Genomic DNA, 21,144 nt, shown 5'->3' with positions numbered 1-21,144 from the left:
ATCATGTTCCATACCATTTGTCTTCATATCTGTAAAGCAGATACATATTTTCCTTTTCAAACAATCCATCAATCATCTCACAAAGTAAACCAAAAGAGTTCATATTTACAGTACATCAGGTAATCCAAAAATAATACAATGTGTTTTTCTCCCTTTAAACAGTCAATTACTCACATTTCCCAAACACTCCTTGTCAAAGGACAGATGGAAGGATGTTGGAACGGGAAGTTTCGTTTGTTGGGAGTTTGTTTATTTATTTATTTATGTGACTCTAACATTATCATCATCCACATAGCTGTCTGCTGCTGTCTACGGAGCTGTCAAAGGTGCTCACTTCAATCACGCTGGGAATCTTGCGTCTGGGTAGCTGTCATTGCATTCTGATTTCTGAGCATTTGAAATCACAGTGTCAGTCAAAGTGGGTAGAGTTTTACAGAGGCTTGTCCTTTCTCTTCATATGTGTGCGAGAGATGACAAACAGTATATGGTAGCACACACAAAGGGAATAAGCTATAAGGCTGGCAGTAAGTGTATATTTCCCTCAGCAGACAGCAATACTGAAGATTTCAACTCATTGCAAAAAAGATTACAGTTATTCCTCTTCACTCAATACTAATGGAATTATTGCTTTATCAAGCAAAGACAAGCAGTGATTATCACGTTACAGCAACTCTGTGTCCTCCGGATTTATTCTATTTGTAAAAGACTAAGGTACTGTTAAAGTATACATAGATTTACAGTGTATGTTATTCTACAATTCTGTATCTATATATGTATATATATTTTCTCAAATTTCTCACTGACATACTCAAGATCAGTCACAATAAAAAAAAAACTGATTGTGGGAATGACATTCGGCTTGAAGTGTTATTGTTTACCCACCAAACCTACAATTCCAAAATAAGTCCTGAGAGGAAAATGCACTATGACATGTGGGTGAGGAAATTATCAGGATTTTATTGGTGTTAGTCAAATGTATTTAAAACCAGCACTATTCTTTTTGAACTGGCTTGGTTTTGCAGCTTCAAAGGAAGATGGAGATCAACTGTGGTCTTCTTTCACTCTATATCCAGTGGCCAAATGGTGGCGCTGCATGTAAATATACTACCTAATTCACACTATGAGACACTGTTTTCAGTGTCACTGGGTTCAAAGGTTTAGGTGATGTGAAACCATGCTGAAGAATTATTCATGTAATGACCTTAACCAGAAGAGAGAGAGAGCACACATGTAAAGTTCATGTTATGTCAAAAGAGCTCCTGTTAAAGTTGCAGAAATAGTCCAATCCGAATGAGACAGAAAACCAAAAGGAGATTTGCTGTGATCTAGCATATACCAGTGACAGGCCTACATCATCACTTGGGTTGTGATTCTTACATCTTATCACTATATTACAGTGGGTATCCCTGCCTTGAGCAGGGGCTTTGTCTCTGTCTCAGTGTCTGTAAACCAGATTGGCTGTCTTGAATGAGAATCCTCCAGACTGGTTGGCATGTAGTCTATAGCTGGTCCTCTTTCCTTTCACTCGTTGACTCCCTGCTCCACATATCTGAAGACAGCAGTGCTTCCATGGCTCCTAGAGACGTATTGTGATGGGGGATGAGGGAAAGGGCTGCCAAATGGATCTAAGGATGAGCTAAGAGAAGTTTCCAAAGGAGGCTGCAAAGAGAGGAGAGAAAGAGAGAGGAGATGGGGGATACATAATTAGGATTCACACATCTCAAAAAAGCAGAGGTTAAAGTGCATCAATGGTTTTCTGTGAATGGTCAAAAACACATCTCTCACTGTTGTCTTTGCTGTCTCTATGAATGCACCTTTGTTTTCACTCAGTGCTAAGCATCTATTTCAATGAAAACATACCTAAGAGCCTTTCAGAAGCACACGTATTGGACTCACAGCCCTCCTAAATTTGCATGTGAGACATTATTCCCCCTTTTATGGAGTAACTAGAGTGGCTGGTCTCTCTTCATGTAACACGCTGCACTCAATCATAGAGCAACAACCTCTATAACAAACAGTAATTTAGTATGAAACACTGGTTGACTGAATAAGTAAGAGAATAATGGCAGTGCATGAAGATTGCTGCAATGTCGCTAATGTAAGTAGAGAGACCAACACTGGTATTGTGACATTTTAAGTGTGATTAATGAGACAGACTGAGCAAATAAACTGAAAGTAAAAGTTAGAAATAATAAGCGAGCAAGGTTACAAGACAGGCATACAATTGGATTTATAATATATACAAATCCATATTGTACTGTGTTATATTACCGTTCTGTTTCAATACACACTGTGGTTTGCATTGCTGATTGACATATGGGCTAATATACCTTTATAATAAAGGGTATACCTAAAGACATTAAGTGAAACAGCATGAAACAAAAAACCTGTCTCTCTCAATGTCATTATCTCTTTTTTCTCTCTCTCTCTCTCTCATAACAACAGATGCAACCAGGTGGTTTCCCTGACAACTAGCCAGTCCGCTCCATCCTGAAATGACACCAAGTGTCAGTGGGAAAGCAGACTTTCCTCTCCATGTCTGTTGGCATTTCAGCTCTAAGCCCTCCTTTCCTGATAGCTGAGGAAGAAGTGCCACCTGTCTCTAGACACAGACAGATGTAACATGGCACTGGAGTGAACCTGAACCAGGAAATGATGGAAAGAGACAGAGGGATGGAGAGGCATAGAAATGACTAGAGGCTTGTAGAGACACAGAGATAACCACTTCTCTGATAGAAATCATTTTAAATGAGCTCCCACTGGAGTCGTCACAGTCTTGGTGCAGCAGAGGAGGAGAGGCGGATGGGAAGAGGAGGATGAACAGCAACCTGGCAAAATTTGTGCTAAGGAGAACTGACATATTCCTCCTTTCTGTTGGTCTGTCACACTGAGTTTCATTCATATTCTAATTCGTAGCTACAGTTCAGCTGGCAGACACCACATTGAGCTCTGAATAAAGCTTTGTAAGGATGGGCAACATCACAGGAGCATCTCAGAGCTAGGCGGTTATCAAGACAGTCTCCCATGACAACCGAGGTGCGGCTGACAACAGCTCCTTTGTGGTGGGTTAAGGGTCAAGGGTTGCATTGGGGTAATTGTCACTGTCATCTGGTTACAGCTAATTACCACTGAGACTGTGAAACATGGCAGATGGCTACAAACAAAGGCATAGACCAACTGATGGAAATCTGATGTGTTGAGAAGGAAGGAGAGACTGACAGTTTATCATAAAGATAAACCAACAACCAGAGGCAGAGAAGAAGGAGGAGGGCAGATCCCCTACTGGGCTCTGATCTGAAGCCCCCCCTCCCAAAGCTTTCCAGATGTTACAACAACCCCTGCATGGTTCACACTACCCTGAGAGAGCTATGGCTCTGGGCTCTGAAGATTTCTTCCTTACCTTTCACTGACTGACTGATGTTATACTGCCTAGTCTGCTGAAAATACATGAAACACTGTAAGTGAAGTGTCTAAAAATACAAATACAAGATTCACGCTAAAAAAAAAAAAAAAAAAAAAAGACAATACAGTAGCTTTCCCAACCATGAAGGAGTGGAGACTTAAACAACAGACTGTGAAATAATGCAATGCAAAGTATAGCAGCGAAGGTTGAACTGGGGGATCGGCCTAGATGTAAGTATACATTTGCATTCAACTTTGATGTTCTGATTTGAATTTTCACACGCCATGAATTTTTCAAATGTTCGTGCCTTTAAAATTACAATAAAGATTGTTCTTTAACGATGACCCAAAACTTTGCCTTAAGTTTTAACTGTACTACAACTAAACTTTATATTTTAAGTTTTAGTTTACATTACTGTAAAAAGTTTATAGTTTGATATAGTTACAACGGATTTACAAAGTTTGTCATTTACAATAGATCCTTGCATTAATGAGTATATTATGTGTACTGAAACTTTTTGACCTGCTCATAGTACTAAGCCATATTTTGAATATCTTGAGCAAAGATAGAGATACTGTAGAAACAGGAAGGCGTTGTTGTTGTTTTTATTTGTTTTATGGACATTTGAATCCTCTTTGCTCACCATTTTATGTGAAAAAATGTGAAAGTGTCTAGCTTCTCATATTAAAATTATTCTGTGTTGTGTTCCTCTAAAATTGTCTGCAACAAATAACCTGTGATTCAGTGATTAGGCTCTTCTTATAAAATGCTTGCCTGTACAAAATTCATTCTTCCACTGTCTGCTGTCTCCAGTCTCTAGCCAAAATCGGATTCACATTCACAAAGCAGCTGAAAGGGCTATGCTGTGCTGTCTGTTGTGTAAAACATCAAATTCATAAAATCATAGTCACATTCAAGCAGTCTGTGCTTATCCAGCACAGAGCATTCTCAATAGTCTTCCTAAGGACGCATACAAAAGAAAAGTCCTTGGGCTCTGAAGGGTCAATAAAAGCCACCACAGATAACCTTACTTAATATGATTTGATTTTTAATTGTATTATAAAAATATATTTCCATACACCTTTACACATTTTCTATTGTCTCCACAAAACAAAAAATATCCATCTCGTTCTGACTAAAATTAATTTTGTCACATTCTTTCTTTGGTTATTGTGTGGAGAACAACATTTTCAACAATAATTTGCAACAGACGTAATGTGATTTTATGTTGAGTGTGAAATGTTATTATGGCACTTTGAGCAAGATTAGCATGGAGCAGAAAGTAGAGCCCCACAGTCAGGGAATACTATGAGACCAAGCTTTATTTCACCATCAATGTTCCTTCATTAACCTTTTCACCCTTCTAATTTCTTAATATCTGCGATCTGTCAGTTTTATCTCCTGTTTTTTTCTCTATCGGTTTAACATCTCACCTCCAACTGTAGCTCCCTGTCTTTTTCTTTCTTGTCCCCTTTTCTTCCTTGTATCCCCTCTCCATATTCATAGTTTATCATTCAAGCTTATTCATATTTTCATCCTCTTTTCAAAAGTTTGTGTGAGATCAATATTTAATTTTTGGAAATCCATTGGAGGTTATGTTCAGACAGGCATTATGACATGCGGCTCCACTGAATAACAACAGAACTGTAAATGTATTTGGAGAATCATTCAGGGAGAGTAGCTAGAACTGTGTGTTAGGTTGTGTTGAGTACTGTGAACCATAGCAGCCTGTGCTTTACTTTAACAGAGCAAATCCTGAGGGTGCATCAGCTGCTGTGCGACAAGTCCCGCTCTTTCCTTCTCACGTCTGGGCCTCATCCTTCCATTTTACCACCACCATGCTTCTTTACACGTATCGACCTACATTTGCCAGGCAAAACATCAGCACCTTTTCTCACCTGGCCATATCACCACCTTGACATCTTCTGAACCTGGGCCCACACAGAGTGCTACTCTGTGTTTACACAAGACTAAGGCTGGCAATATGCTAACAATGACAAATCTAACACCTTTCACAGGTTTAACCATCATCTTTTTAGTCTAGTGTGTTTGCATGCTAACATTTGATTAGCACTGAACAGGCAGGTATTTGGTTAGGTATTTGGAATCCCTAAAGTCCTAAAAGTGTACTGACTTCATCCTCTTGGCAACATGAATCCCTGTACAGAACTTTATGGCCACCCATCAAATAGTTGTTGAAATATTTCCATCTGGACCAAAGTTGAAATGTCCAAATGTCTGACATTGACATTCCAACTGCCATGTCACTATTTTGGCTAAAATCACTACTGCCTGAGTTGTTTAGAGAAATGTGATGGTGATGGCCTTTACATTCTACTTGAATAGACATTCAGTCATTTCAGAAGTTTGAAAGAGTCTGAGATGCAGATACATGGGTTAACCTGCTGGTTGAACTTTACTGCAGTGTCAGTTGTCATGCTGATAATGACATGATTGTCATCTTAGTGTTAAATCTTTTTTTTTTTAATGTTCCCTCCAGACTCAGACCTTCATCACCTCTGCCCTTATCTACCACCTTATCACCACTTTATCACCAACTCATCACGCTTCTCATTTCATTTTCAGCTCCGACAGGGCTCCCATTATCACCCCCTCACACGCTTCCGAAGTTCCTACCCCGTCCTACCTCTGCCACCTCTGAATACCCTCCAACCCGGTAAACCTCAGGTGTTTTATGAGGCCACCAAATTAGCTTGCCCTTATAGCTAAGAGTCAGAACCTGCTGGACTGGCAAATTACATTTGCATTTCTCTATTAATAGAAGTGTCCAACAGCAATTTAATAATTTCTCCTGGCCATTCAGTTGCAAATTAATTTGGTTTAATTCAATTCAATTCAATTCAATATTTTAGATCTGCATATGGGTCAATGACGTATAAGGATTTGCAACAACTCAATTGTAGAATAATAAAAAACAAGCATATCTAATGCAGTAGTTCAAACATTCAGAATGTTGTGTAACTGAAGATCCATATTATACATTTGAAATTAAGTGATTTTAGTGGGGGGTTTTCAAGATTAATTGGCACTGGCCTTAAAAAGAGTCATGTGGTGCGACCATGATTCATCTTGAAATAAATCAATTTACTTAACATGCTTCACATCTTTTTTTTTTTTTTTTTTTACAAGTTTTCAGTAATATAAAGTGTTTGGAAACAAAGTATTTGATTTTTTTTTTTAATGTTTGAAAATGATGATCTTTTATTTAGATAAGATATTTCAAGATGAATCATGGTCGCACCAAATGACTTTTTTTTCAGGCCAGTGCCAATTAATCTTGAAAACCCCCCACTAAAATCACTTTCAAATTGTAATATGAATTGTCAGGTACACAACATTCTGAATGTTTGAACTACTGCATTAGATATGCTTGTTTTTTTATTCTAAAATTGAGTTGTTGAAAATCCTTATACGTCATTGACCCATATATGTCATAAAAACAAGTTCCTACACAGTAATTGTCTATGAGCAAAAATTATGAAACTACACAGTGAGTTTTGTGATCCACTGGTTTAAAGCGCATGCCATGTAACCATGACATCCTTGGTTTGAGTCCGGACAGGGACCTTTGTACGTCATCCTGTCTTTCTTGTCACTCTCCCGTGAGACCTGTTAATTAAGCACCCCCAACTCACCGAAAAGAAGAAAAAAAAGTATAAAGTTTGTTTCATCACCAGTTAAAAGAACAGGATTTTTGCTTTGTGGGGTATTGGATTAAATTTGGAATTTATAAGTAGGATTTCTCTCTTAAATGTTTATTACAATTTAAGCAGCCCAATTCAGCCCTGCATACATTGACTGATTTTCTTCTATGATAATTCCTCTAGTTCTTTCAATACAATTTGTTATTTATGCAACTTACTTTCTACTTTTGTTTGTTGAATCAAGAATCAATATTTTTTCTTCTTTTAATTTGATCAAATAAGGTTTGTTATTTAAGGGTTTCTAAATAGGTATTGAAAATGCTGGAAAATACTTAAACTATTTTATGCACGATTGTGTTATTCCATGACTTCAGATGGACTGATTACATTTCAAAATCTCATCTAACTATCAAAGCCTCTTTATGTGACTTGCTCAATCTGTATAGATTACAAGATTGCAGTATTGTTCCGAATTAAAAAAATAATCACATCTGCCTCCTCATTCTCCCTCTCTTTATCTTACTTTGATATTGCTGTGTTGTTGTGGAGCTCTCACAAATGATAAAACTCCACACATAGTTCATGCTGTGTCTACAAAAACACTTTCAGGTCCCAGAGGTGGGCCATGAAAAGATTAAAATGGACATCAAACCCAGAGTTATTTGTATCATCTCTAACAAGCACTTACCTCAAAGCAGACTTCAGTGAGTAGGAATACGCAGAAAAAAGAGTAACATCAGCAGCATGAATGATCAGAAAGTGAGAGTGTGAGCTTGTCAGATTGCAAAGACCACTTCATGTATTCCTTTGAATGAAACTGGTGATTGTAAGAGCCCTTCACCATCAGTTGATAATGATCAGTTGATGGCAGAAACGACTTCATTGCTCTGTCTCAACCAAAATAAAATTCCATTTTGCTCAGAAGCACTTATGTCAAGGGAGAATGGACCATTAAGAGCAAATGCTTAGGCAGTTTTTAAAAATAAAAAACAGTATTTTAACAGAAAAGCCTCTGCCCTTCGGGGTGCTCCATAAATAAGAGCAACAGTGATAGGGAGCTCCTAGGAAACTAGGGAAGCAACAAGCATGTTGCAATTCCCTTTAAATGCTGCAGAGCCCCTTCTATTTGAGGAACTCAGCCAGTATGCTGCTGCTGAATATAGACATGATTTTTAAGATTGTGGTGCTCAAAGGATACCCTGAATAAAATAGGTGATCCATGCATTTGGATCTCAATACAAAATCATGAAAAAGTAAGGCACTCCTCATCTATCAAAACATTTAATATGGTTTTATTAGTCAAAGTTCCTGTAAAGAGTTCTAAAACATATATTTGCAGCACATTTTTGGCTAACTTTTCTTACAATCAATAGGTACCTTTAGTCATCTTGGTGCTTGCAGGGAACATTTTGTTACAAAGATATAAAAAATCTCCTGGGAACATTCACAATCCAGTTTTATACAGAGAAAGGAAATTGTGTGGGCATTTTGTTGACTCATAGCCATCAATGGACAGAAAACAACCACCCACAACAATCACTGCCAAAACAGGCTTGCAAGAATCAAGCCACATCAACTTCTGAATCCAGGTCAGCTGTGATTGACTGGGCCAGTTTATTGATGGCTGGATAATAAAAGTGTTTACCGAAGGCATCATTCAGAGGCAGGGCAGCAAATCAAGAGCTCCCATCAATAAAACCACACACAGCCACAAACAATTGCACTTTGATGTCCATCTCCACGAATGTCACAGCAGGCATGCATGCTCTCAAGCTACCTCCTACCAATTTAGCCAAACCCAAATGATCTCAGACTATTTGAAAGTTTCTTTATCTCTACTTTTCTTCATCTTTCCCTCCCTCACATAAACACAAATACTCACAGAAATACACAGACACATGGTTATTCACAAAACCACCTTGTTACTTACTTCTACTAAGCAGCTGCAGGTTGCGGACCTCTTCTCTGACCTGCAGCTGGAGGACTTGTTGAAGAACCTCCTGCCTCAGCGTCTCCTGGACAATTCCCATTCTCTCCAGCTTCTCTCCGTTCAAACGCAGCAATGCCCGTCCTGCCAGGAGAATCCACGAGTGGGTTAGATTTCTGCACTAATTTAGCCGTCTTTGCATGGCATTATTATTACCAAGAGATCTCAGTTATATGATTTATACCATTTCAGTCAAACACATACTTGCTACAAAAAGGTCTTGTTGCCCAGAAAGGTGTCACACTGTAAGCTCTGACTATGAAAGACTCAAAAAATGCACACTGTTGATCACTTGTACTCACTTTATTAAAGAGTAACTGCACCAAGTCTAATAATCTGGCTTGTTCTGCCAGCTAGTATTGACAGCATCCTTTTTTTCACACCCTATAAAACAGTGATGTAGTGACATTTGTTTTTATGATTTTTTTGATGGGTTTTTTTATGTTCTTCCTTTTCCCAAAATTTAGTGTGGAGTTACTCTTTAACAATGTTTCCGTCCTCAGACCTTCATTGGGTAAAATTCAGCAGCACTTGTAACCATGTAAATGTAAATATAGCCTGGGAAATACCAATTAAAAGCCATCAGAGGGTGTTTTTTTACCAGGCTATGTATACATTTATTTGGTAACATGGTTTGCCTGTACACAGTTTACTTGATAGAGGTTTGAAGACTGAAATGTCTTTTACAATGAGGAATCAACAGTTAGCCAGGTGGAAAACTACTTTGCTAGACAGCTAATTTATCTATGAACAGTCTAATGTGAATGTGTCAAAACCACAAAACAGCAGAGTATGCTTCTTTCATTTGGCACCATACAGTGCATACAGAATAAAATTATATTGGGATGTTAACCTAAAATACAGACACAGTTGTAATCAAGATGAGATTCAGCTTCTTGATGTCCTACCAGCAGAAAACCCCATTAAATACTGATTCTGTCTGTGGTCTAGGTGCACGCCCCCCCCCCCCCCCCCCCCCCCCCCCTCCCATTTGGTTTGAATGTGAGAGTGTACATCTTGCCTGTGTTGAGAGTGTGTTTGCAACTAATTTTTAATGTTTGACATTTTGTGAGCAAAAATGCATGAGTACATTTATGTTTTAGCTCCTAGATTCAATGTCTAATTTATATCTACGCTACAGCCTTCTAGTCAGTAGCAGTAAATAGTCTGGCATAGTGAGGCTTACTAAAGCTGGCTGTTTACTGGGGCTGAGTTTTACTACAGAGTTTGGCACTTAACCCTGGGGACAGCCACATTTAACATACCATTACCCACAGTAAACAGCTTTTACATCTAGGCTGCACTCACACAAACACAGAGTTAACAACAAAAAACTTAGGCATATACTTTATGTATGTTGAAGCAGCACGCACACACACACACACACACACACACACACACACACACACACACACACACACACACACACACACACACACACACACACACACACAAAACTATAGGTACTACTATAGGGGAACTATGTCCTTCACTGATGCAGACAAAAGAGGAATCCATCATACTTGCAGCAGCTCTGTAGGATGCCCCAATTCATAATTAGACTCATTATTCATGTAGCTCACTCTCCATATCATTCCATCCATTCATATTTCCTTCCCCTCAATATCAGTTTATCCTCTGCTTCTCTATATTTTTCTCCATTTCTGTGTGTGTATTAAATTAAGCATGTATGTATGTATGAATGTACTTGATACACATGGTAAACACTATTTTTCTCTCTCTCACACACACAGACTTAAAATGTAGATAATAAGCTACAATTTTTAAACCATGTTTGATGTTTCACATATTTAGCTAATAAGCATGTCTGTGGGAAGAGTGCAAGAGAAGAGAAGAAAGAAAGAAACAGAAGAGAAAGAAGGTAAAAGAAAGAAGAATTATAGTACCTTGTCACCTGTCCCTTTCCTGAGCCCATGAAATATAAATATCCTTAATAGAGCGTTGGTAGTCATATTTCATATGAGGGGCAGTAGGGTGAAAGATGGACTTGTGTGTGCAATAGTGAGGCAGACTAACCCTCTGAATACGGCCCATGCTAAGTCTAAGTGCCTCTAAAACCATCTGTAAAGACAAGTGTAACAGACTCTAAGTGAGTTATAAAGTAATAACCTCCATGTATAAAACTGTAAAAATGTTAGGAAGTTTCATAATGTCCATGTGAGTCTAACAGATTCATATTCTACAACTGGGACCCTTTTCTTCACAGTTCATGTGGTCAGACTTATTGACAGTCTTTGCATGTTTGCAACTGTATGACTCATTTGACTCATCTGCTGACCGCTGCACTCTCACAAATCAAACTGCAGCTCTGTCTATTTCAGTCTTCTTTTCATATTCTTTTTTAACTTTACCACTGCATCCTTTACCAATGCAATCCTTTGGAGGTAAACTGAATTTCAGCCTGAAGAACACATTTTTTTTAGAGTATTGAACATCTAGAAAATTCAGACAACTGAACATTATATCAGGAAGCAGAAATCATGATTTTTTTTCCTCACAACTCTTGATATATAGCTCCCACTGGAATCAGGCAAGCCAAATGAGGAAAGAACTGTAAGCCAGCCTTTGCCTCACAACCCGAATGACTGAAACAATACAGACAATACATCTATAGTGGGCAAGGCTCCACTCCTCAGGAGACAAAGCCATGACAAACCAGTTATCTTTAATAATGGTCTAATGGATGTGTGCACGTGTAGTTTAAAGACAGATTATTTGCTTCTCCTTGGAGCCCAGGTGCTTTCTGTTTCCAGCACAGAGAGTGTAACAACCCATTTTGTGTCTGGGGGATATGACAACAATAGTTTTCCATTCTTTTTCCCGCACAGTATCAGTAATTCTTTTACACACACTCTGTGTCTCCACACATACAAACTTAACCAACCTCTTAACCCCATCTTCCCTACAGCCCTCTCATGTGTGCTTGCCAACAGCAGTACCAGTGCATCCTAGAAAAACCACTGCCCTTGGACTTTATGTGTGCGTGTGCACAAATGAGACAAAGCAGATGAATGGAGCTAGAATCAATTCCCCTCAGACAGACTTAATACAGCTCCTAATAATTGCCTGCAGATAGGGATAGTAGTGCTGTCAAAGGGAGAAAAGACACAAAAACAAAGCTGTTCCAATAGAGATCACTTCTCTCAATTTGGCTTTAAAACAAATTGCTTATTAACAATGTCTGTGGCAAATGGGAAGCATTTCTGCCTTGGCTAGGACAATAATGACTCTTAAAACAGTCTCAAAAGCAATCCAAGAGGGAAGAAAATAAATACTTCCTTATAAAGGAAAAACTTTTAGATTAAATATTTGATAGTTGACCAATTCAGTGCATGCTTTTGGTGAAGGCTTCCATATTAAATTATACTGATGTCAACTTGTGCAGTAGCATCAAGGTTAAGCATGTAACACTCTCTATTTGGCAATCAGCCACTTTCATTTCAATTTCAGTAGATGTTCTACACACTGTATGTTCTCTCTCTATCTTCCTCATAACTGCCCTATCTGCCATTTACACCTGGTATAAAAATGTGACCTGTATTAGGGTATTTTATCTATGTAAAATTTAATATAAATGCAAGCTGTACAATAATGCAGTAGTGGCTGGAATGCAATCCAGCCTGCAAAACCACATCTGGAGTTGCTTTGTGATCAGATCTGAATCTGTGAACGCAATCCGCACACTGTAGCTTGCAGTCATGGGAAAGCATCTGTACATGAGCTTAGGACAGCAGGTGACAGTTAATTGACTGTCTGAGAGCCGAAGTCTTCAACCCTGCTGACCTACAGCGTGTTTGCAATTTCCTATCACAACGCAAGCAGGATGGAGATGGGACAATAAAATGCATAAAATGAAAACACCTGGTGGGCATGCACACCACATGATCAGGTGTCATTATTTGAAGAACAAATCTAAATACAAATCAGATTATTAATACTGGGTCAAAACTGGGCTTCTGCCATTAAATCAATAACACAACATGACACCATTTTCACTGCCAAGCATTAAACTTTCAGTATAATCTGATCTATAGCTGATACTGTGGTGAAATTCCACTGCGGAAGTGGATGAAGTATTTAGAGCTTTTTACATAAGGAAAAGTAATATAAACACATATTAAAAATATAAGACCTGCATTCAACACATTATATATAAAGTACTCATTATGCCTAGCAGCTCATTTCAGAGTGTTATATTACAGTATCACAGGGTTATTCATAATGATGCATGAAGCTGCAGGCAGCATGTGTAATGGGTTAAATACATTAAAATACAGCTAAAATAAACTTTAAGGTGTAATGAATAGCAGTGCATCATAGTTTATCATATCTTTAGCATGCAGTGCCTTAATCTGACGAGCAATTAATAACTACAGAATTATACTCATATTTCATGCACACTCTGACACACTCAGTCTATTCCATGCTTTTAACAAGCAACTAATTGAATTATACCACTAGTCAAGTCTAGTTTATTTATATAGGGCCACATCACAACAGAAGTTATCTCAGGACATTTTTCACATAGAGCAGATGTAGATAGTACTCTTTAATTTAAAGAGACCCAACATTCCCCCTTTAGGAAGAACTTGGCAACAGCAGGAAGGAAAAACTGCCTTTAACGGGAACAAACTTCTAGGTGGGCAGCCATCATGCCTAAATATTGCAATTGCTGAAAAAAATGTATTTTGTACTTTCCTAATCTGGTTTACTAGTAATAAGGTAGGACAGACGAATAAAAACAGCAGAGATCAAATTAATAAATATTTACAAAAGATGATGACATGAATCTTGACACATAAATTAAATATAAATGCAAGAGACACTGAAGAAGCTACACAGATCTCCTCAGGCAGCTTGCTCCACTGTAATGGTGCCCTCACTGAGAGACTGAGAGAGACACGGTTACTTTTGGGTCACTGAACTAAGATGATACAGACAGAGAATCCATTTCTTGACTGTTAGTCACATCCAACATCCCCCTGTGTGTCGAATAAGGCAGAGCATTTGTATGTAGTAACATTTATTGATGTGATTCTTTGATAACAGCCATATGAATTTACAACAAAAAGACATATTCACCCAATTTGCACAAGAAAACACTGGCGCTAATAACCCAGGCAAAATTAAATCCAGCTGGATATCAGCAAGTGAATACATAAGGATAATTGGATCTAAGCCTTTCTCTCTCCCTCTCTTTGTTTGAGAATACATAAATAAAAATCATCAGTTCCGAGCTTGGGTAATTATGTGGCAATGGCAGCATTGTAAATCCAAAGCCAATGTGTATGTGCAGTATGTGTCTGTGTGCATGCAAATGTATGGGAGTGGTGGCTGACCCTACTCAGCACCAAACAGCAATCTGTTCTCTGCTAAACACTAAAAAGGAAACTGCTCAACCGTCTGGTCTATAAAGGCTGGGCATGTGTGAGCATATATGTGTGTGTGGGTGCGTGTGTGTGTGTGTGTGTGTGTGTGTGTGTGTGTGTGTGTGTGTGAGTGTGTACACATTTGTGCGCACCTGCTCATGTGTGTCTATTGTTTTGGTTTGTGTGTATAGGCACTTGCATGCGTTTGTGTGGGCAAGCTCACAAATAAATGCACATGTGTCTGTGTGTGTGGCAGTGGGTGTTGTTTGAACTTGAAACATGATAACCCACTATTTTTTCTGCAGCTTTTCTTTTCTTCACCAAAAATAGGCTGCGCTCCTTTCGTTACCTCACATGAATGACTTTTAAATCTCCTTTGGAGAGATTTGAGTGTAAACCTGTTTCCAGTTGAAAAAGCTAAGCTGTGGAACCACAAACCCAAATATAAAACTTGCGTGAGATTTGGTAAGCCTTTTATGGCATTGGTTTGCAATATTTTTGTCCACAGAAGCTTCACTGTTGTACTTATTAATAGGAGCAGAGGTCAAGCAACACCTTCTTCAAGACTTTGTCATTTTTTTATCATTTGTGCACTATAAATTGTTGCAAAGATTAAAATTTGAATTACATCAAAGAAAGCCCAATTAGACAATTTCATATATATTTGCATCTTCATGTGTTGTGCACTGTACACTACCTGTAATCGCATGATGGGAGAAGGCCTCTACATAGGTCAGGTAGTTGTGAGGACAGTGTTTCTTAAGCCACTTGCAGACGTCCTGCTGAGTCCACAGCACCACAGGTTTGGACAGGCTAGAAAGCGTCGGACTGGTGTGATACACAGTGAAGGCTTCACCCGGTCGCAACTGAAACACACAAGAAGCAGAGAACTTTGTATTAACTGATATAGCACGTGTACTATTATGTACAGACACATAATTAGCAAGATGAAGATATCTGCTTTTTAATTTTCTGACTTGTAATACGACAGAAGTTGGAACATTGCTTTTTTATTGCTTTTTAAGAAGATAATCACCTTGTAATTGCTCTGGCTTACTTAATTATGCAACATGCTGGATTTTCTCAGTAATGTGAAATTAGCTGAGATGATGCATCATAATGCCACAGTTTGCAGCAAAATCCCTTCTGGAAGTTTAGTAAATCACAAAGAAAATGTGCAGAGTACACATAAAGTCATTTAATGGAAAGCAGCTTATTAAGGGTCTATACAGTATTGTGTGGCCTGCAGTATTATATTTCTCATTTATCACCGATACTCTACGTTAAGCCAAAAATGTAAATATTTCCTTTAACCACTGCTCTTATTTGCGTATGAAATTATTAGCAAAAACTGTTACCCAAATTAACTGGGAACACAAGGTTTAAAAGCTTGCAGGCACTGAAGGGCAAACTTTTCACCTTTCAACCCCAATTTAGAGAGAAGGATGCAAAGCCGCTATTTCCTCTGCATCACCATATTTTCTCTTACATTATTCTAATTATGTGCAGAGTGGCAATTCATCCCTTTGTCAACATATCTTGATACAGTTATTACATTCCATGTATTATTTCTCCCAGCATGGGCACTGACAGGGTGGTTGGTGGCTGTGTCTGGGGGTAACTTTTCCTGACAGCAGCACCTTCATTATACAGTCAGCCCAGCATTAGTGTGATTCTGTCATCTTTATGTTTCCGTTACTTGAAAAGACATCTCTTCTCCTCTCATCTCATACTTAATTTCTTTCTCTCTCTCTCTCTCTCTCTCTCTCTCTCTCTCTCTCTCTCTCTCTCTCTCTCTCTCTCTCTCTCTCTCTCTCCCTCTCCCTCTCTCTCTCTCTCTCTCTCTCTCTCTCTCTCTCTCTCTTTTCTTTAAGCACCTTCTTCTGACCCAAAAAGTTGAGACAGCCAGCTTTTCTTTGTGTGTCACGGCCATGTGCGGGGAATTATTATGGCCATTAATAAAGTCATAACCAGTTCATATGGGCAGAAAAGCACAACCATCTCCCTTGTCCCCTCAGCTCTTTCTCTTGTGTGACTTACTCTCATATCTAATCCATTCATTCATGCTCTGACTGAGCCAACTCTACAACAAAGGCTTTGGCTGATATTCAACAGAAAAACACAGAACTGCTGCCAAACGTTCCACTCCATAACTGACTGCATTTAATGGGATTATGTATGCTGAAATGTCATACACACAAATGCAACTTGTATGCCCAATACACAATGTTCCCCCTGCCGCTTATTCATTAATGACACAAACACAAGCTCACATAGCACCTTCACATTTCAATATACTTTAAAACAGACACAGGTTCATAACTATTTACATATTTACCAGCCGCTGCAATGAGATCTCCCATCAATTTAAGCACCAATCAGCCCTATCAAGTTATGGCTGGTCCACTTGCTAAGGTTGTTTTGCTTTGTAGGCCTTAATTGAAAACAACTCAATTTCTCCGCTCCAGTGTGTTTGCTCTTTTCCTAATTACACACATACTTCTACCCAGACTCAATGGAGCACTGAAGCACTGTTATCATTTTAATAACCCAAATTTACTGCTCATCCCATCATTAATTGAGATTGAGTTGGGAAAGGTGTGGAAATGCTCGCTCTTCTGCATGATTTAGTGTGGACAAGAGAGGGTAAAAATGCTCCCTTATCTTTGGATGGCCATTACATCAGCCTGCAGTGAAGCAGTAAGCATGCTGATTTAGTCCCATATCACCTTTACAATCCTCATATTGACATGGCCAAGTAAATATTGCAGTGAGTGGGGGCCTGGACAATCATTAAGTATAGTAAATTTAACAAGGCAAATCGATCTTTAAATCAAGTCAAAGGCAACAGAACCTGTTGTTTGTTCTCTCAGGACCAACAACAAAGGTCATAATCCTCTCACCTGCATGGATTCATGGAAAAAAACATTAGGATTTGTTTTAAAAATTCAACATTTTAAGGGATGGTGAGTTTATTTTGAGTGAGTTTACAGTATTTTGGGCTGAACAATCCAATTTAAACTGCTGGTAATTGCTGGGGAACTGTAAGTCATCTCACTTTCAATTATTTTCTTAGTACATGATAGTAGATGATGATATACTTCAAGTGGGAAAAGATATAGATGAGTTGAGGTAATAGGATAAAATAGCACAGCACGTTATGTTTTTGTTTTTTAAATGTTTATTAATAAGACTTTAATTATTAACAACACTTTAACAGGAGTTATGTTACATTTTTACATGGAATTGTGTTACACAAAAAAAAGGGTTAAGTTAAAATTACGTTTAAATTATGTGATTGTACACAGTAATGGGCAGCCCACATCAGCGCACATGTCTTGATGTGCACCATCCAGAGTTGATACTCCCACTGTCCTGTTTCTCAATGTGGATGTGCCTCAACTGGTCAGAGAAGCAATGGATTTATCATAGCCACCTCATGGATCAACACATCTCAGCTACTGTACTGTGACTACTTCTTCTGTCTATAGTGTGTGTGTGTGCATCAACTGACATGTGTACTGCCATGTGCGTTGCACTTGGGAGTGAAGAGGAGAACAAGAGCAGATTCTCCCTGCGGGCTCAACAACCCATAACGTTGATACATAAATCAACACTATCAAATACAACAGTTAGAGATTCGGATGGCAGGTTCATTATAATCCAGGGACCTGTTTATGAGAAAATACATTTGAAAAAATAGTGTATATGCTTCCAAAAAGATGACCGGACAATCTGTAATAACTTACCTTAGCGGCTTCACTACAGGGGCACTAAATCACCACAGAACAAATAAAATGTCCTTGAGACCCACTGAGGGATCATTTTAGAGGTTTTGATAGTCCCAACCGCAAATCCGGTGAACAGATACAGATCTTTGTGTATAAAGTTGTAATGATTAATCATTGAATCTTTCATGACTCACATTTATTTGACTGTAGAGTGTACGTCATGAAAAACTGAATAAACTACAAAGAAGATAAAGAAAAATGACAGACTGATAGACAGGATAGAACAAAGACAGACAAAGAAAGACAAAAAGAAGGAGAGTGGGGTACTCTACGTGAGTAATGGCCTTCATCATCAAGCAGCTGACAGAAGGGAAATGGAATGATAGCTCCCCATCATCCCTCCTTCTTTCTTTTTCCTCCCTCGCTCTTCTCATCCATCAGAGTGTATCTCCTCTGGCCAGTTCTCTGTTGTCCCTGTTCACCCTTTACTAGCCCCCCCAGTCCTCCTGAGACCTACTTCTGTCCAGCGGGAGGAGCTCCCTCATTTATTATGTGCAGGAGAGGAGGGGAGGAAATGGAGCTGAGGGGAAGTGGAGGCATAAAGGCAAAGTGAAAACTGTATATGGAGCGGAAGTCTAACGAGAGTTGGAAGATCGGAAGATAGAGAGGAGGATTATAAAGAGGGGGAAGGTGCATGCATTGATACATTGCAGTCAGCACCAAAAAGGCTTGGATAGTGAGCCAAAGTCAACTGTATTTAATTGTTCAATCCTTACACACTGGATTTAAAACTTTAAAAAAATAGAAGCACACGCTGAATTTGAAAAAACAAACAAACAAACAAATGAGACAGCAGAAAAAGGACAATTACCTTTAAAGGAAAATATTTACATTTTGAAAAATATTGGCTTTCTTGCAAAGAGATATGAGAGGACCAATATCACTTTTATATCCATAGCCTGAAGCTACAGCCAGCAGCAAGTTAGCTTAGCTTAGCTTTGCTTAGCTTAGCGTAAAGATGAAAAGTTGGAAACAAGGGGAAACAGCTAGCCTGGCACCATTCAAAAGTAACAAAATATTCATCTGCACCTCTAAAAAAAATTATATCTAATTAATTAACACCTCGTTATAACTCCTCATTGCACCTGGTCAATAAATAGTCTAGCACATAACTTTACAACCCTATAAACACACGACTTCTCATTTTCACACTTTAATTTTTCTACTGATTAAACGATGTGAGTGTTAATTTGTAAGCTTTAAAGGTGCTAGTAGGGGGATTTTGTTAGTCACCTTCTGACAGGCCATTACCCCTTTTAATAGAAGGCCAAGATAGCCAGCTGCAGGCTCCAGCTTGATGTTTAACATGCAATTATGACAGTGGAATCAATTTCCTCATCTACCTTTTAACAAGCAAGGAAATACTATATAGTTCAGGATGTGCAGGATGAATGAAAGTCAAATACAGGCTGCAAGTAGAGATCACACAACAATGCCAGTATTAACTAATATTAATGTCAATCCACACAAACACCCTAGATGAATTGTGGTGGCTAAATCATTTTATTTTTAGGTTTCACTATATATCCGACATGCCCTGTCTAGTTATTCCCTATATTCCTGCTTCCTTACATCCCTCTTCCCTTTCTTACATACGCTGACTTTCTTCTCTGTACTTCTCTATTGATCATTCTGTTTGTTTCCTTGAACAGCTTATTTGTCCTTCCCTGCGTACTTTGTTCTATCATGTCTCTAACCGCCCCCCCCCTCTACTTGCTCCTCATAAATTTTATCCTCTGCCTGCCTGACACCCTCCCTCCCCCCCTTTCTCGTTTCCTCCTTTCGATCTTTCTTTTGCCTTGACTTCTGAGCACCAAGCAACTTTCTGTCCATTTTAGTGCCAGTGTTACTGTGTGTGTGCATGCCCTGTCTCTCACTGTAGCTGAATCTGGGATTAGCCCACAGTCAGGGGAGCCTGAGGAATCCTTAAAATTCACTCTTTGTGACAGATAACACCTCTTGTACAACGTTTGCCTCTGTCTTTGCCCATTCAGACCCTGCCTCATATTGATCAATGATGCTATGCCAATTAGCAGTCAAAATCCGAACGTGTGTGTGCATGCGTACATATTTGACTGAGTGAATCAAGGCTATATTGTATGCTTGTCATGTACTGCAGCTCACACCTACCTTTCCCTCTCTGCTCTGCATCTCCTCTTGCTGTCACTTCATCTCTCTGCAGGATACTAAACACTCCTCTTCTATTTTCCCTGTATGCTCTCCTGTCTGACCTAACACCCATCTCTTTCTATCTCCCCACCTAGTGTACCTATCTATCTCTTTCTTTGCTGTCATAACAGAATCAGATCCTCAATCTACCTTTTCAATCCCAAAGACCATGACAGATCCTGACACATGATCTGTCATAACTCCCTCATGCCTCTCTCCCCAACTTTTCATTTCATCTTATCCTTCATTCCTCTCTTCTCAGTAGTGCCAAATCCTCCCCTTTGTCCCTGGCAGTTTCTATTGCATCATGTGGCACCCTTGTGTATCCCACTGCTCACTCAAGCCCTGCACATACTGTATGGGTGTTTGAGGTTCTCAAAATGTTTATATGTGAGAATTTGTGAGTGTCTACTCGACTGTTCCTGAGCAAGTGTGTGTGTGTATGTGAGTGAGTGAGTGTGCGTGAACTGTCAACCTCTGTTAGCTTCGTATAACTCTGCCTTTGGCTGTCCTCAGGACTCGGAGTGTGTAAATGTCTGGTGAGCGGGCTCTCAGTGGGAGGACAAAGGGCCAGATGGGATTTTCACAAAGCTCTCTATTTAGCATGAGTCAAACATGTGTCTCGGACAAAGCAACACATCACTGAGTGGCAGAGCAAGGACAATGCAGGCTAAAGCATTTCTGCCTCACTGCCCTGCAGCTCTCATATTTTTCTCTTTCCACTGTGTCTTTTAAATCT

The 21,144-nt window shown here is 39.0% G+C and overlaps 1 protein-coding gene across 1 annotated transcript in view; it reads right to left on the bottom strand.

Moving 5' to 3' along the window:
- Positions 1-1,636: 1,636 nt before the first annotated feature.
- LOC133987665 (sterile alpha motif domain-containing protein 10-like) overlaps positions 1,637-21,144 on the bottom strand; it is a 33,461-nt gene continuing 13,953 nt past the window's right edge. The window contains exons 4-6 of the mRNA XM_062427109.1: positions 15,143-15,311; positions 8,999-9,139; positions 1,637-1,659 (exon numbers count right to left, since the gene is read on the bottom strand). Of these exons, the coding sequence (XP_062283093.1) occupies positions 1,637-1,659; positions 8,999-9,139; positions 15,143-15,311 (333 nt within the window). The remainder of the gene's footprint in view (positions 1,660-8,998; positions 9,140-15,142; positions 15,312-21,144) is intronic.

This window comes from Scomber scombrus, chromosome 10 (assembly GCF_963691925.1).
Source record: "Scomber scombrus chromosome 10, fScoSco1.1, whole genome shotgun sequence".
NCBI lineage: Eukaryota > Metazoa > Chordata > Actinopteri > Scombriformes > Scombridae > Scomber > Scomber scombrus.
Note: the sequence above shows the minus strand (reverse complement) of the source record. Positions and strands in the feature narration are given on the sequence as shown.